Genomic DNA, 14,432 nt, shown 5'->3' with positions numbered 1-14,432 from the left:
AAGATGCATGCTTTGTCTTCCCCAGTGCATGATTTATAGAGCTCTCAAAATGTTAAAAGAAAAGAAATCCCTGTCAGCTTTGGATGGTGGCAGTGATTTTTTTAAATGCTTTTAACATTTTACTTCTTGCTGCATCTTGGTGGTAGGTCCTAACTGAAGTGTGTTCTCTGAAGCCTGTGGTTTGTCCCCCTCTCTGCATGTGTTGTTTCAGCTTAAGATCTTGTGGCAGAGGCATCCAGGCTCAGTCACCTGAAGAGCTGAAAGTGCAGCTTTCATTCAATGAACCCATCACAACTGCATTCTTTTAATAAGGTGCTGTGCTCTGCACACACTTGKGCCTTATTAAAARGGAGAGCAGCTGCAARTTGCACTGTCCATCGCCTGCAAGCMGTGTGTGAGGTSTTTGTAACAGTGCTCAATTAATGTTTGTTCTGTTCCTGATTTTGTATCCCCAAAGCTTCCCTTAAATGGAAAGGCGCCCTGTATCCAAACCTGAAAAAATTGCATTTGGTGGCCAAATATGGGTCAGCCAAGTCTGCAAATGTATGACAGAATGAGGAAACCCTAGTAGTTTATWTTACTAATGTTAGTGACATTTCATACCCATACCAATGGCAAAAATATTTCTTGATATATTGTAGGATTTGATATTTTTTATAGCCATTGCTTTCATCTTTGCTCTCCATCAGATKTTCAGGGGGTAGCTCAGTTTTACAAATTTAGCAGAATATTCATCTTATTGTGGAAACACRTGTCTAGGGTGTATGCATGTGAAAATTGTGAATTATGACTTTGAAATCTTAAAATACAAACCTTTGCTATAGTATTGAAATCTAGTTAAAACTGTTTTGTCCTTGGTCATTCTCTGAGCTCTTTTTTCTCCCCTTTGCAGTGTTAGAACTGCAAATATTAGTARTATTTCTAGTCTTTTTGATTCATTTAGCCTTATTTTTTGATCAAATTCTGAATCTGGAATRTGCAAACTCACACAGTAATTTTACAAAGGTATTGATTTTCCTGTATCAGATATGTAATGGGCTTTTATCTTCTTTTCTGTAGTGTAACAAGAGCCAGTATTTGGATTTKCTGCCTTATGTTTGTGGATAAATAGTGAATAATTAAATTAGAAGTTACTAAGTTGCATTCCTTGTTTCTATTTGATAGATGCTGAAATTGCTAAAAAAGCATTAAAGGAATATGCAGTTAGTGAAGTGTCCACATTCCTCTTTCCCTCCCTTACAACTGCAGTAGTTCAGATTCCCTTTGGTTTCTGGGATTTGTTGTTGCTTCCTCCCTTTCCTGTAATCACTAAATGTCTAACAGAGGTGAGTTGCCCCTGCTGATTTTATCTTCCTTTTTCCACGTGAAGGTCCGTACGATTTTGGGGGTGTTCTGACAAACAGTAACCGGGACATTATCAACGGGGACGCCATCCACAAGCGGAACCAGTCCTACAAGGAGATGCACTGGTGAGTGTCGTGCTGTCACACCTGCAAAGTCACAGCAGTTTGTGTTTAATAGAGAAAAATGCCTCAACACCTCTGGAATTCAACCTCCTCTGTACAGGACATCATAATGGAGATTGGCTTGAGCACTTAGAAATGAATATGCTGCTTTAAATGATTATTTAAACTCTTCAGCTTTACTTATGTGAGTTAACAAAAGTTCTTAATTACTGGCAAACTTCACRTTAGTGATGGATGACTTCTCAAGAAGTTAAACATCTACCAAACTAATGAAGTCCCACAGCCCATATCATAAATACCAAATTAGTTGTGCAGTTACTCTCTGAGGTTGAATCTGGGGGCTGGGGCGTGGGGAATCTGTCTGCTGTTTATCAGCTGTGTGTGTGTGCAGTGTCAGAGCTGTGCAGCAGTTCTGATGCTCTGGAGTGTCCCTTTCTCTTTGCAGCCTTCACCCTGGAGATCTGTACCCTTTCACCAGAAAGCCCCTGTTCATCATCGTGGACTCTTCCAACAGCGTCGCCTACAAGGTAAGGCCCAGGGAGGCAGCTCCTCATGTGGTAGGATACAGTGCCAACCCCTAGTTAGCTCWCACTTTTAACAGGCTATTTTTTTAAACAGTTTGTATTCAGTCTTTCTTTTCTTTTGAGGTTGTGCATGCTAGTCAGGATCTGACCCTATGAATAGGAACAAGAAGGAGAAGCACATGAACAGCCGCTCATTGGAAAGTAATAAATCCTCCTGGAGGGAAAAAAGGTTCAAGATTTCCAAGGTCTCTGGTGGGAGGTTTATTTTTGTTTTATACCAAAAACAAATCTCGGTGTATRTGCATGGGGGAGGGAGATAACTAATGTGCTTTTCTTTTTTCCAGTCATCCAACATTCAGTTGCTTTTAAGCAACAGAAAGGAGTCAAAGCATTGAGCCTGAGCTTATAAAACACGGGKTGTCTGTGTCTGAAAAGTGTCTGAACCAAGGAAGTAACAAGCCTCAAATTAGCATCCARTGTTACTGTAGAGTGGTGTTTGCTTGGACACTGAGCCTCCTTCCTAGGGTGCTCTGGACTTACAGTAGAATTGCTCCATGCCAAATCACCTCTGGGAATCTGCAAGTCGGGTAATACAGCAGCAGGCATTGCACTTGTCATGGCCAGTTGAATCTGGAGAGCATTACACATTTATTTCATTCATGAATGGGGTAATAAGAATGTGCTATATCTGGGGAAAGTGCCACTTCTTCCGTGTTCCTTTTTATAGCTCCTTTGTGTGCAGTCAGGGAAGGGAACATCCACAGCTGCATTTTGGAGGAGGAACAGGGACGTCTAGTGGCCAGAGGAACTTGTGCCTTGTTCAGTGTGCTGTGCCGTTGGTTTTAAAGCTGTGTGTTGGCCAAGGAGAGGTACTAAACCAGTGGTCAGTGTGATTCAGGATTGTTCTGTACTGAGCCAAGGAACTCCTGCCCAACAGTCAGATAATGATCTGGCCTCTCTGTTGGGTCTTTGGTTTGYTGTAGTGTAATGTGTCTCAGAGGACTTTTTAAACACTGCTTTATTTAAGTTCATCACACTGGGTTTTCAGAGCAAATCTGCTTTTTCTTGAATTCCCTTCTCCATTTAAATGGAGTTATTTACTTGTCTTTCTGAGAAAGTGAGCATTTGGAAGGGGTTTATTTCCCTCTGCTTTTTCCTGACATTCATTCCAGTATAATATCAGGGGGATTTGTTTTGTCTCAGGGAAAAAGGTATGGCTTGTGTTTGGTTTTTGGTTTGGTTTTGGTTTTTTTTACCTCCTTCCTCTCTAATAGAACTGTTAAAAGACATCAAGTGGATCAGCTATGTAAGAGAGTAAGCAATTCCAGCTCTGGACAGGCTGGGGTTCTGTGGGCAGCCTGCAGCAAAGGACCTGTTTGGAGCAATGGATTTCCACATGTAGATTTGTAGGTCTTGTAAGAATAACTGTCAAGTTTTTACAGTAGAATTCTCTTTTTGTATTACATTTTAATTGGATCATTAACTTTCCTTTAGCTTTTGTGGGCACACAGTAAGCAGCTCTATAACCTCCACTGAATTTCTTTTCCTTGTTCTGCAGTGAGCTGACAGTGGTGTAAAACCCACCAGTCTGTCCAGCACAGCTGGTGGAGAGCATCCAGCTCTGCCTGTGTGGAAGGAGCACAGAAATGGGAGCTTTGGAAGTATTTCAGGACAGGATTCTAGAAGTGGCTGCTAGGAGCACTGACCCAGATCAGAACAGTGTGGGCACAACTGTGAGGAACTTAAGAAGTATGTTCAGCACTTCAGAAGTGATATTCACCTTCTCCATCTCTTGCCACTGAACACAGGCAGAYGTGTAGGGATGGGTTTAGGGTCTCAGTTTCTTTTCCACTGTAGTAGGTACATGCTGGAGCTCTCCAGATTGGTGTTTTCCAGCCCCTGTACACTCCTGCCTGTTGTGTGCTGGCTCCTTGTCCCCAGAATGCCCTGGCAGGGCTGTCCTGTCCCTGTCCCGGGTGGGCTGGGAGGTGTCTGGAGSCTCAAGCACTGCCATGAACAAAGAGGCTCTGTGAGACTGTGTGAGGAATTACAGTCAGTGCTGACTCTTTTCCACATGGCTGCTCTGATCTCTCCTGATAGGACAGGAGCTATTCTGACATTTAAATGTCACTGCCAGCACTACCGGCAGGAACAGCAACTGCTCACACATCTTTTTCTGCAGCCCGTTCCTGCTCTCCTGCACGCATCCCCGTCCTCTCCCTCTCTCTGGAGGGCTTAAATGGTGATGACTGAAAGTAAGTCCTGCCAGGAAGTGACTTGCCAGTTTGTCAAATCAGCAGCACTTGAACAGCTTCCTCCCTTGTATATTTAGCTGAAAGTGGAAGATAACTGCAAATCGAGCAYATCTACCGAAAGCCGTGATTTTTTTTTTTTAACACTTCCATTTAAATATAGATGGCTGTGTGTTCTTGAAGGTTACCACTGCATATGTGGATGAAATAATATTTTTAAATCAATATCTTCCTGTAGCTTTGGTTGTCTAGGATCATGGATCATGGTCAAATGTAATATTTTGAAGCCAAACCAAACCAAAACCTCCAGCCAGTGAGAATGCAAGGCCTTTGTCAGTGATGTGGTATAAATACCTAGCTTAGCAAAGCTTACATGTGAAGTGATTTCTTTTGGAGATGATGGGTAGTTCTTTGGAAAGAGATGTACATGACATGCATTGTAAAAAGTAGCAATACTTCTGGAAAACTTGAACACTGAAATAAAAAAACACTTGAAATCTGAAACAAAATAGGGTTCATCCTTTTTGGAGTTGTCCATGCACTGAAGTGTAGAGCATTCCTTATCCAGAGCTGCTGCCAACATCTGGACTGCAGGGCAGGTTTTCCTGGCTTAACCTCTGCTGGGACAGAGTCCAGAGTGCTCTCAGACAGTTCTTGAGACCTCCAAGTGACCCAGGGGTGCTCTTGGATTGCAGGGCTGTTCTCACTGGTGGCACGTCTGCTTTGGTCTGTAACTGAGTGACACAAGATAGAATTAATTAAACATGTCAATCTGCTCATGAGTACTGAGCATACGAGTTACTGAGAAGGTGAAAGCTGCCAGTGTGTGTTCAGTTCAAACCAGCAGGGCCTGGGGTGACTCCTGCAGTTTAAAAGGTTTCTTTCACCAATTCCTGTAGTTACTGTCTGCAAGGGAGTTGTCTTTGTTTCTTCCTTAGAGACCAAACCTTAGTATGCAGCATTATCAATCTTCCCTGGGCTTCTAATGAACTTGAAGGGTTTTTAGYACTACTCAGCACTCTGTCAGAGATGGGAAATGTTTTATTTTGATTAGACTAGATTTCTGTCGCTAGTATTTAGCAGATTTAGATCAAATTAATTCTGTAAAACTAATTTAATTGAAATATACTGCCTGGGAGGAAGAATTCATTTGAATTACACAGAGGCCAAAAGGAATTAAAACAATAATTGTTTGAGGATTCTACACAAGCAAATACTTCTGGTGTTGTATGTCTTACAGTTGTAAACTGCAGTTTTATGAATGGAATCTGCAGATGTGTGTGTGGCACTCATGTGCTCTGGGGGTGTGGTTTGAGTTTGAGAGCATGCAGACACATCACTGGAATTTTCTRTAGCTTTGCAAGCCTTCAGTTTTAAGCTGTTCTGGTGACTGCTAATGAGGTTGTGTACGTGATTTTTGGCTTTTTTTCCCTTGGTGATAATTGTTTACCACTAGACAGATACACAGCATTACTGTTATCAGGTAAATGYTGGTGAAACTGGACAAGGGTGGTGTTTCAGGTTTTGGAGAATTCTTGTGCTACAGGTCACTTTGGCAATATTTAAGRTGCTGATGGAAGGGACATGAAATGAGTGCTGTTAATGAGGGTTCAGTACAGTTTAACATTGGGATACTTATAATACTTACTTCAAAGGAAACTTACTTTAAAACTTTTATCCTCTGGGCCCTTCTATTTCATCAGACAGCTCCTCCTGCTAGAAAGAAAAGGGGAAAGAAATGGTTTTGACTGGGCAGTTCAATTGGTTTTGAGGGAAGATGCTAAATCCAGTGGCTTTCACTTTTGCTGCAGAACATGATTTTTTGTTCAAGTAATGTGTTACTGCTGAAAGCCATATTTCCATTAAACTAGTGTCTGCCATCAGTAAGAGAGCTATAATTCCTTTAAAATATAGCTGGTTATACTCCTTCTGTGATCTCTGAATAAGTGAAYTTGTCAGGCTCATTGCCAGTGCTGAGCTGTGTGAGGGGCATTAGTGTCTTCTGTCATTAATATGATTTGTACCCTTGACTTGCTGAATATTCAAGGCAAGCAAAGTGACCATCAATACTTCAAAATTCTTATCTGTTGCAGAATTTCACAAACTTATTTGGACAACCATTGGTGTGCTTGCTTTCTCCAACAGCATATCCAAAAGCATTGCAAGGTATGTGCAGTGTTGCATTTCCCAATGAGCTGCAGTTGCCTCATGTATCAATCCYAAACAGATTCCTCAGCAAAGAGGAGAACCCCTCACTGCTGCAGAACCCCTAAATCAGGTTAACACTCCCTGAAGTAGTTCAGCTAATGTTTGTGGTAAATAATTTGTTCCAACACCAATGATACTTCCAGAGATGGCTCCAACAGGTGCCAGGAGCAAGGGCTGTCCTACCTGGAGACTGAGGGAATGGCCAGCCCAGCACGGGGTGATGCTGTTATTACAGCTCTGGGCAACTCTGTGCTCCCAGAAAGGGAACTGAGGTGTCCTGGTGTTAATGCACATCTCCAGCAAGCCTTTATTGCTGCTCTTTGATCAGGTCTGCAGGAGAGAAGGTGTAACTAACACACARGAGTAGCTCCTCTGTGACAGAATTTAGCGGGTGAGCGACCTCATTCTGTGGCAGGGACAGCRTTTCTGTTTCATGTGCCAAATGTATCCCTTTGTCTATTGATTTATTTTTCCTTTTAGATCAGTCTCAGCGGGGTAGCCTCTTCACGCTCTTTCTGAACAATCCGTTAATGGCATTCCTGTTTGTCTCTGGATTATCAAGCATGCGCCGAGGATTGTGGGAGAAGTGTCAGGATTACCTCAGAAAAATCAACCGGGACATTGCCCAGCTGCTGACCCACTCCAGATCCATAGGTACGGCCTGCCCAGGCTCAGCTGAGCTTTTCAGGGGGTTTTAAGCTTTCTAAACAGACCTTTCTTTGTCTTCTGAACAGATCAGTCATTCCTTCAGTTTTTTGGGGATGAATTTCTTCGCTTGCTTCTCACGAGATTTATCTTCTGTTCGGCTACAATGAGGATGCACAAGATCTTCCGGGTATGGAGGGATGTCTGAGCCTTCATGGGAATGCCAGGCCGGGGTCTGTAGAGCTGCCCTGGCTTGGGTGGGAAGGTGCAAGGGCTGAGCAGATCTCTGTGATCTCAGGAAGATGGGGTCTGTAGAGCTGCCCTTGGGTGGGAGGGTGGAAGGGCTGAGCAGATCTCTGTGATCTCAGGAAGATGGGGTCTGTAGAGCTGCCCTGGCTTGGGTGGGAGGGTGCAGGGGCTGAGCAGATATCTGATCTCAGGAAGGTGGCTGATGCTCAAGTGCTGTTCTGCAGCTTGCACTGAGGCTGTACCTGTGTGAATCCAAAGGCACAAAGCCTTTGATTTGCAGGAGCCTCAGTCCTGCATGTAACACAGCAGGAACTCTCCAGTTCATGTGTCGCTCTGCACAGCCCTGTCTGCTACAAAAATTCCTCTTAAYAACTTCAAATTATTATTTCTACACAAACAGAAAGGTGTAGAACAAGAATGTAAGAGGAAGTGAGGGGCAGTGGGTCATTATTTCTGGAATGGGTTCACTTGAATGGGTTTTGAAAGGTCTTTGAAGTGCAAACAAATGAGCCAAATGGGAAGATGGTATTTTCCCTTCCTGTTGGTTAAAGCTGTGCCAACAGTGAAGTCTGCTTCTGAATCGACACCATTTTATGCAAGTGTTGGCATATAAACTGCCTGCTCCATTTTAAGCACTGCAGGAAAAAATGGGAGTGGAGCACAGACAGGTGCAGTATTCASTTGTGGAACTGCAGACATCCAGCAGCTCACCAAGCCTAAGTCAGTGATCTGGGCTGCTCTGGTACCAGGAAAAAGAAGTAGGGCTGGATTAGTGGGGAGAGATTTGCCCCCAGTGTCTTAGGTATTTGTTTTAGGCTAAGATTAATCTCCCACTGGAGATGCTTRCACGTCTCTAATTTCAAGAAATGAACTCCAGCCTAGTAGGTAAGTACAGGTGAAGTCTGTTTGTCTTTTTTTAGTGTTTCTTTTTTATTTTTTTCTTCAAAACCTCAGTGAACATACCAATAACTACCTCAGATGAACAGGCATTTGTATTGCCACTTTGACCATCTCTGAGTCAATGGAAAGAGAATATTGAAAGTTCTAGAATATGTTCTCTTCCTGTGCCATACTGAACAGACTAGGGTGAAATTGGCCTTTTGCAATCTTCTTCCTGGAGGGTGTGAAGTAAATCAGTGTCTGATTCTCTTTATTTTCACTGTCATCTAGCAGGAGACTCGAAATTATCCTGAATCTTATCCTCAGCTGCCAAGAGATGAAACGGTGGAGAACCCTCACCTCCAAAAACACATTTTGGAGCTGGCTTCCATACTGGATGTTAGGAATGTTTTCCTGGAAAACACACTCGATGACTATTGAAAGAAACTGTCTTACTGCAAAGGGGATTCCCTGGCCACAGATTTTGAATGGTGCAGTTTTATAATGTGAAAATCATAAAAGGAAGTACTTGATTTTATTTTTAAATGTAGGACCATTATTTTAAAAAGTAATAATAAACAGCTGTTAGTTGAGCTGTTCCATTCTGTATGGRGTCAATTTTATAAGCAGAAGTTTTCATGTCTTTTAAATGTTAAACTAAAGAATCACTAGAGGTTTATTTCTGGTCTTGTGGCTGTCAACCACATTTCCAACAGCTGATCCTAAGCATAGAAGCATTATTGGTTACCTTTAGCCCACATTTGTGGAAATCCTTTATTTTTATACAATTTTAAGAAATTGGAAAGAAAAAAAAATCAACAGAAAGACCARTATTTTATCCCCAAAGAGTTTGGATTTGAAATGGTAAAGATGGAACTACACAGTGCAAACCAACAATAGCAATAACACAGATTCCTTCATAACAAATATATTTTTTCAATCTTAGGCAAGTGAGGAGACAAAACTGTGGACAATTAAGTTGCATTTGGAGCAGTGCTTTRAAGTGAATTTGTAAAGGTACTTAATGCTCCCTATAAGTTTGACACAGCAGTTTTCTGTGTGACCTCTGCACTGCTGGCCAAGGACCTGGTTGGGCAGGTGGTCAATAGGTGAACAAATTGCAAACCTGAAAGTTGGCCCCACCTCTCATGTCCTGTGGGGCATCCTGCTGTTGGTGCTGCTGCTGCAGGAGGAGGGGGCATTCTTCAGTCTGAGGTACTTTAGAAATTCCAGCATTTCCAGCAGGTGTCATCCCTYCTTTCCGTGTGTGGATGGAATGTGTGGCTCCCACAGCATGGCCACTCCCTGCCAGGAGCTGAGAGGAATCCTGTMCAGTGCTGTTTGAGCCCCTCCTGTCACTGTGTGTCACAGCCCTGTGCCCTGGGAGAGGTGCTGATGTTCCCCTTGCAGGTGAAACCAAGAGGGAGCTGCCCTAACCCCCTGGATGTTTTGCATGTCCCCCCTGGAGCCAGGAGCAGCGAGGGGCTGTGATGGCAGCACCCTTGGCTCCCCAGCCAAAAGCTCAGTGTGGGTGTCTGCAGCAGGACAGGGCCTTTGGGAAGGGGCTGCCTGGAGAAGGCTGTTCTGGCTGCTGGGAGGCTCCTTTGGCACTGCACTGCCTGCCCTGCAGAGCTACAGGGTGAGCAAGAACGAGGGAATGGAGAGACTTGAAACTATTAAATGAAAAGTCAGTCGTCACTGTTCCATGGGCTGCTAGTAAAGAYGTGAAAGGACAAGTCTGATGAATGCTTTTGGTTGAATCCCAGSCATACCTCTTTGCTTAGGTGAAAACAGTGCAGAACTTGGTGACTGCACTTGATGTGACAGTGCAGGATGTGCTTTGGTCAGCCAGAACAGCACTGGTGGATCTGTTCCAGTGAGGGAGGACAGTGTGGAACAGCAGGAATGGCTGCAGTGGAGCTGGGGACTTTGCATGAAGGTTCTTTGTAGCTGGGCTGAAGCTTGCACCATCCATTCTTTATTTCCCAAGTGTACAAAATCCTGTGAATGCTCGTGTTTGTCCTAAGCAGTCTTGAAGCTGGTACATTGAAACTCCCCTTGGTGCTGCTCTTTGGACTCTGGCAGGACTTCATTTCCCGGGCTGTGCAGTCTGTTGTGATGAGTGTGTGTTCACGTGTGTGCATGTGTGTGCTCGGCGTTTGTGTGTGTATGTACAGCACACATACATCTACTGGCTGGTGTAAATTGTAAATATGTATATATGTATAGGTACTTGTATATGTATTAAAAAGAATGAACCACTACAATGTCTATATACAAAATTTATATATACACACATACGCCATGTTGGGTGGAATCCACAAGGTGCTGCAGATCAKTTGTGGTTGTAGTAAAGGTTATGGCTCTTCTGCCACTGTAATTTGCTGTTTCCAGGGACTTACCCTTGGACCTTGAAGTAATTAATAACTGATTCCAGGTACAGGAGTCCTTAATTAGCCAGGGGAATGGGTATTCCTGTATGTATTACAGTGATAAGATCCATGTATTTACTATGAAGCTGATCCCTGTTTTTCTGCCTGCTARGAGGTCCCCAGTTTCTAAAATGTGGGATTGTATGTGGAGGCTAAAGATGCAGGAGACCTTTAATGCAGCAGTGAGAGGCAKATTTTCTGTTGCCCTGCCTGCTTTCCTCCACCAGCAGTGATCAGCTTGCATGGAAAAAGGGAATTGAGTTTTCCTCAGCTCACTGCCTTCCAACCAAATGCTTTTGCTTTGCTTTAGCTTTTGCTTTGATGCAGCTATTCTCATTTTGGTTCCATCTCTGTGGAAAAGAGTATGCTGTTTCCAAGCATAGGAGTAATGATGATGATGGTGATGATGATGATGATAATTCCACTCGTGTTGGGCTGGTGAACCTCTGGGACATGGCTTGTGAACTGACTGGTAAAGCCTTGGTGGTTCTCAYCTTCATTTAGCCAGGCTGAAGCCAGGAGTCCTTGCTTGTCACCTGAGAGGCTTCTRCCTGTTGTGGCCCTTTGAGGAGGTCCTGTTTGCTTTTTGCCAAGGTAGATCTCATCAGAGAAGAATGCACTTTTAAAAAACAAAACAAAAAGCCCTGAAGAAGCTGGAATGTAGGAGGAGAATATGGGCCTTGAAAATGAGTTCAGAAGTTGAACTAAATAGCAATGACTGTACAAGTAAAAAAWTCATTCTTGAGGTTCCTAATTCTCTTACCTGCTGACCTTTGTTAGAAGGTCCAATGCTGGGACATTCAAAGATTTCACTCGAGTTGGGAGGAGTATGGAATTGTACTGTGGAAGCATACCCTCTGTCTGCTCTARCTGTAGCGAGGATGAGTGTCTGGTCTTGGATTTTGAGCCAGCCCCTCCCTTCCACCCAAAGAACTGCATTCAAGCTGAAACTGTTGATATTTTCCCCTCCAAGTAAAAGCTTGTCTTGTTTGAACTAAGTCATTCTAAACTTGTGCTACTGTGTGCTCTGTGCTATGGTCGTAGGTACCTCTCAGTGTATGCTTGTGTGTACTGAAGAAAATCTGGTTTATGTATCTCACAGTCCTCAGTGTGAAAGCAAAGACTGAACCATTTTTAAGGGAGAAGAGAACAAATCCTTTTCTTCTCAGGCCTGATGCCTTCCCTCTTGTCTCACTATCTCTTTCTCCATGTATCTTTATTGCTTATATTAGCTGAGAAGACTTGCCAGCACCAGGCAATGCCAAATTAAAGGGGTAAATTCTGCATGTAATACATTGAGAGGACAAGGTGAACTGTGTCCTTAGAGGACCACTCCTGCCTGGCTCCCTACTCCCTGCATGTGGTGTGCTCAGATGAATCCTGCTCCCACAGTAGGTTTGTGCTCCTGCTCAAACTGGCTTTGGAACACCTTGCCAAAGTTACTGCTGTTGCCTTTTTTTCCCCTTTGACTTCTCAAAATAACAGTGATGGGGAATGCAGGGTTACTCTTTAATGCTCTGTTTTTTAATTCCTCTTGGGATGTGATGTGTCATTTTGCTTCGTGCACCAGCTAAATGGAGCACTAACTTCCATGAGCTGTGCTTGAGCAACAAGACTTGCTCCCTGGAGTGCTTTCTTGAGAAGTTTCAGGAGCTTTCTTGGAGTAGTGCATCAAAATAATGTCTGTCAAGATATGACTGACTAAACCCCTCAAGACTGTTCCCCAGGGAGATGTGCAGAGATCTTTAAAGGGTCATAGGAAATAGATGAGGGCAGCAGGAAATTTGGCTTCAATTAATCATCTTCAAAAACTACAGTTTGAGTAGCTCTGGTCAGGCTTCTCCCCTGAGGATGGGATGGAAGTGCTGTTCCATAGCCCATTCCTGAATTAGGAAGCACCTCCCCTGCCCCACCTCCCATGTCCTTGTAACCATGCTGTGCTGCAAGTCTGCTCCTTCCCAAAAGCTAAAAATCTTGGGATCTGTCTGAACAACTGTTTTGTCTTGAGGTTTCTCTTGTAAAAGCTTTCTTTTACCTGTGTTTGGTTCCTCAGTAAATGCGAGTGCAGCTCAGTGAGTGCCCTGCTCAGTCCTGGTGGTGTTTGGGGCTGATCTGTGGTGGCTGTGGCTGCTCCTGGGGCTAAGGAAGYTCTGCACGCAGCAACAGTTGTATGAACAAGGGAAAAAATCTAATCAGAGAGCTGAAAACTGTTCTGTGCACCTTGTAAGGTCAGACTGGGCACAGCGGCCAGGGCAAAGCTCTCGAGAGCAGATTATAACCCGAAGGGCTGATTTACATTTGTAACATTGGACTTTTAGAGCAATACTGTTCTGTGATCAAATGTGTTCAAGTGCTTTGAAGATCTGGGTGTCCACTGTTAGAGCAGAGGACACACATAACTGCTTTAGATTTAGGAGTGACAGCCACTTTTTGTTYTGCCATCTAAACCATTACTATGCCAAGACTGAGGAGAGTTAGTTCAAGATTTCTGAATCCGACAGATCTTTTTGGGATTAAGGGCTGTCTCTGAATTCTGCCCAGATGCATGCATAGGTGTTTTGTTGCTGGTTTCATTCCCATTGGGAGCAGACCCCAGCACAGCTCGCTGGTCTGCAGCAACCCCAGAGCAGAGCAGATCTCACCAGCCCCATSCCAGCAGCTTCTCCTTCCAGAATAAACCCTGCTGGGAGGATCTGTCCCCTTGACTTCACAGACCGCTTTTGGCCCGTGTTTATTGTCATTCYACCAGTGAACTGGTTTGTTGGGAGCAGGATTCTGCCTCATGCAGGCTGAAAAGCACAAGTTGCTTCTGCCCTGGGCAAGGCCCAGCAAGAAGGACATGGGGAGCACAGGTTGGGAGCGTTTGGGAGCGTTCTGGAAATGCAGAGGGACCGTGCCTCGGGCAGCCCAGCTGCACAGGTACGGGGAACGTTTTGCCTCTCCGAGAATCAAATTATTTATTACCAAAAGTAATTTTATAGTGAATTGGTTTAAAGTTATTTTACAGCTGTGTGCCTGTATATCGTATTTTGGTAAAAACGGATATTTTCCTTAAAATATATAGAGATATATAAACTTTTTTTGGAGCAAATGGACTTTTTTGCAAGGGATCTGTAATCGCCAAAGCCGTGTGATGCCAGAAGCGACTCCGCCGTTGTTTTGGGTGTCTGCGGAGGGAAGAAGCGTTTGTGTTRCTGCTGGACACTGCGGAGAGAAGCAAACGCCGCGATGGAACTGGGCCCTGCCGTTCGTCCCCGCCGCAGGGACACGGTAACACAGACCGAGCGCCAGCCCCGCGTCCTGCTCGTCACCGCCCTTCCAGCCTTTCCAGAGACTTTGGAGCAGATTTCCGTTCGCTTTTGTCCGCGCCGCGCCGGGGCCGCTCCCGCCCGGTGCTGGCGGTTGTGCCGTGTCCGAGCTGTTCGCTGTCCCTGTTCCGGCCAGCGCCGCCCCGGCCCCGCCGGCGGACTGTGCTGTCAATAAACTGTGGTAAACGCTCGTAGCGAGGCGCCTGCTCCGCTCCGGGGAGAGACAGCGGGACCGGGGGGGAACGGGGCCGGGGGAAGGCGGGACTGAGAGAGGAACGGGGCCGGGGGCGGAGCGGGACTGGGGGAGGAACGGGACCGGGACTGAGGGAAGGCGGGACTGAGGGAGGAGGGGGACCAGGGGAAGGAGGGACTGAGGGAAGGCGGCACTGAGGGCGGAGCGGGACCGGGACTGAGGGCGGGCTCAGGGAAGGTGGGACTGAGGGCGGAGCGGGGCCGGGGGAAGGCAGGG

The 14,432-nt window shown here is 44.9% G+C and overlaps 1 protein-coding gene across 1 annotated transcript in view; it reads left to right on the top strand.

Moving 5' to 3' along the window:
- SCAI (suppressor of cancer cell invasion) overlaps window positions 1-14,149 on the top strand; it is a 36,448-nt gene extending 22,299 nt beyond the window's left edge. Inside the window, exons 13-18 of the mRNA XM_057372892.1 lie at window positions 1,370-1,469; window positions 1,912-1,993; window positions 6,336-6,408; window positions 6,931-7,104; window positions 7,185-7,285; window positions 8,515-14,149. Coding sequence (XP_057228875.1) covers window positions 1,370-1,469; window positions 1,912-1,993; window positions 6,336-6,408; window positions 6,931-7,104; window positions 7,185-7,285; window positions 8,515-8,664 — 680 coding nt within the window. The 3' untranslated portion in view covers window positions 8,665-14,149. The remainder of the gene's footprint in view (window positions 1-1,369; window positions 1,470-1,911; window positions 1,994-6,335; window positions 6,409-6,930; window positions 7,105-7,184; window positions 7,286-8,514) is intronic.
- The last annotated feature ends 283 nt before the right edge of the window (window positions 14,150-14,432 follow it).

Source organism: Malurus melanocephalus, unplaced genomic scaffold (assembly GCF_030028575.1).
Source record: "Malurus melanocephalus ecotype Western Australia unplaced genomic scaffold, MMel_1.1 scaffold_181, whole genome shotgun sequence".
Taxonomy (NCBI): domain Eukaryota; kingdom Metazoa; phylum Chordata; class Aves; order Passeriformes; family Maluridae; genus Malurus; species Malurus melanocephalus.
The sequence above is the reverse complement of the archived record's forward strand: the minus strand, read 5'-3'. Positions and strand labels throughout refer to the sequence as shown.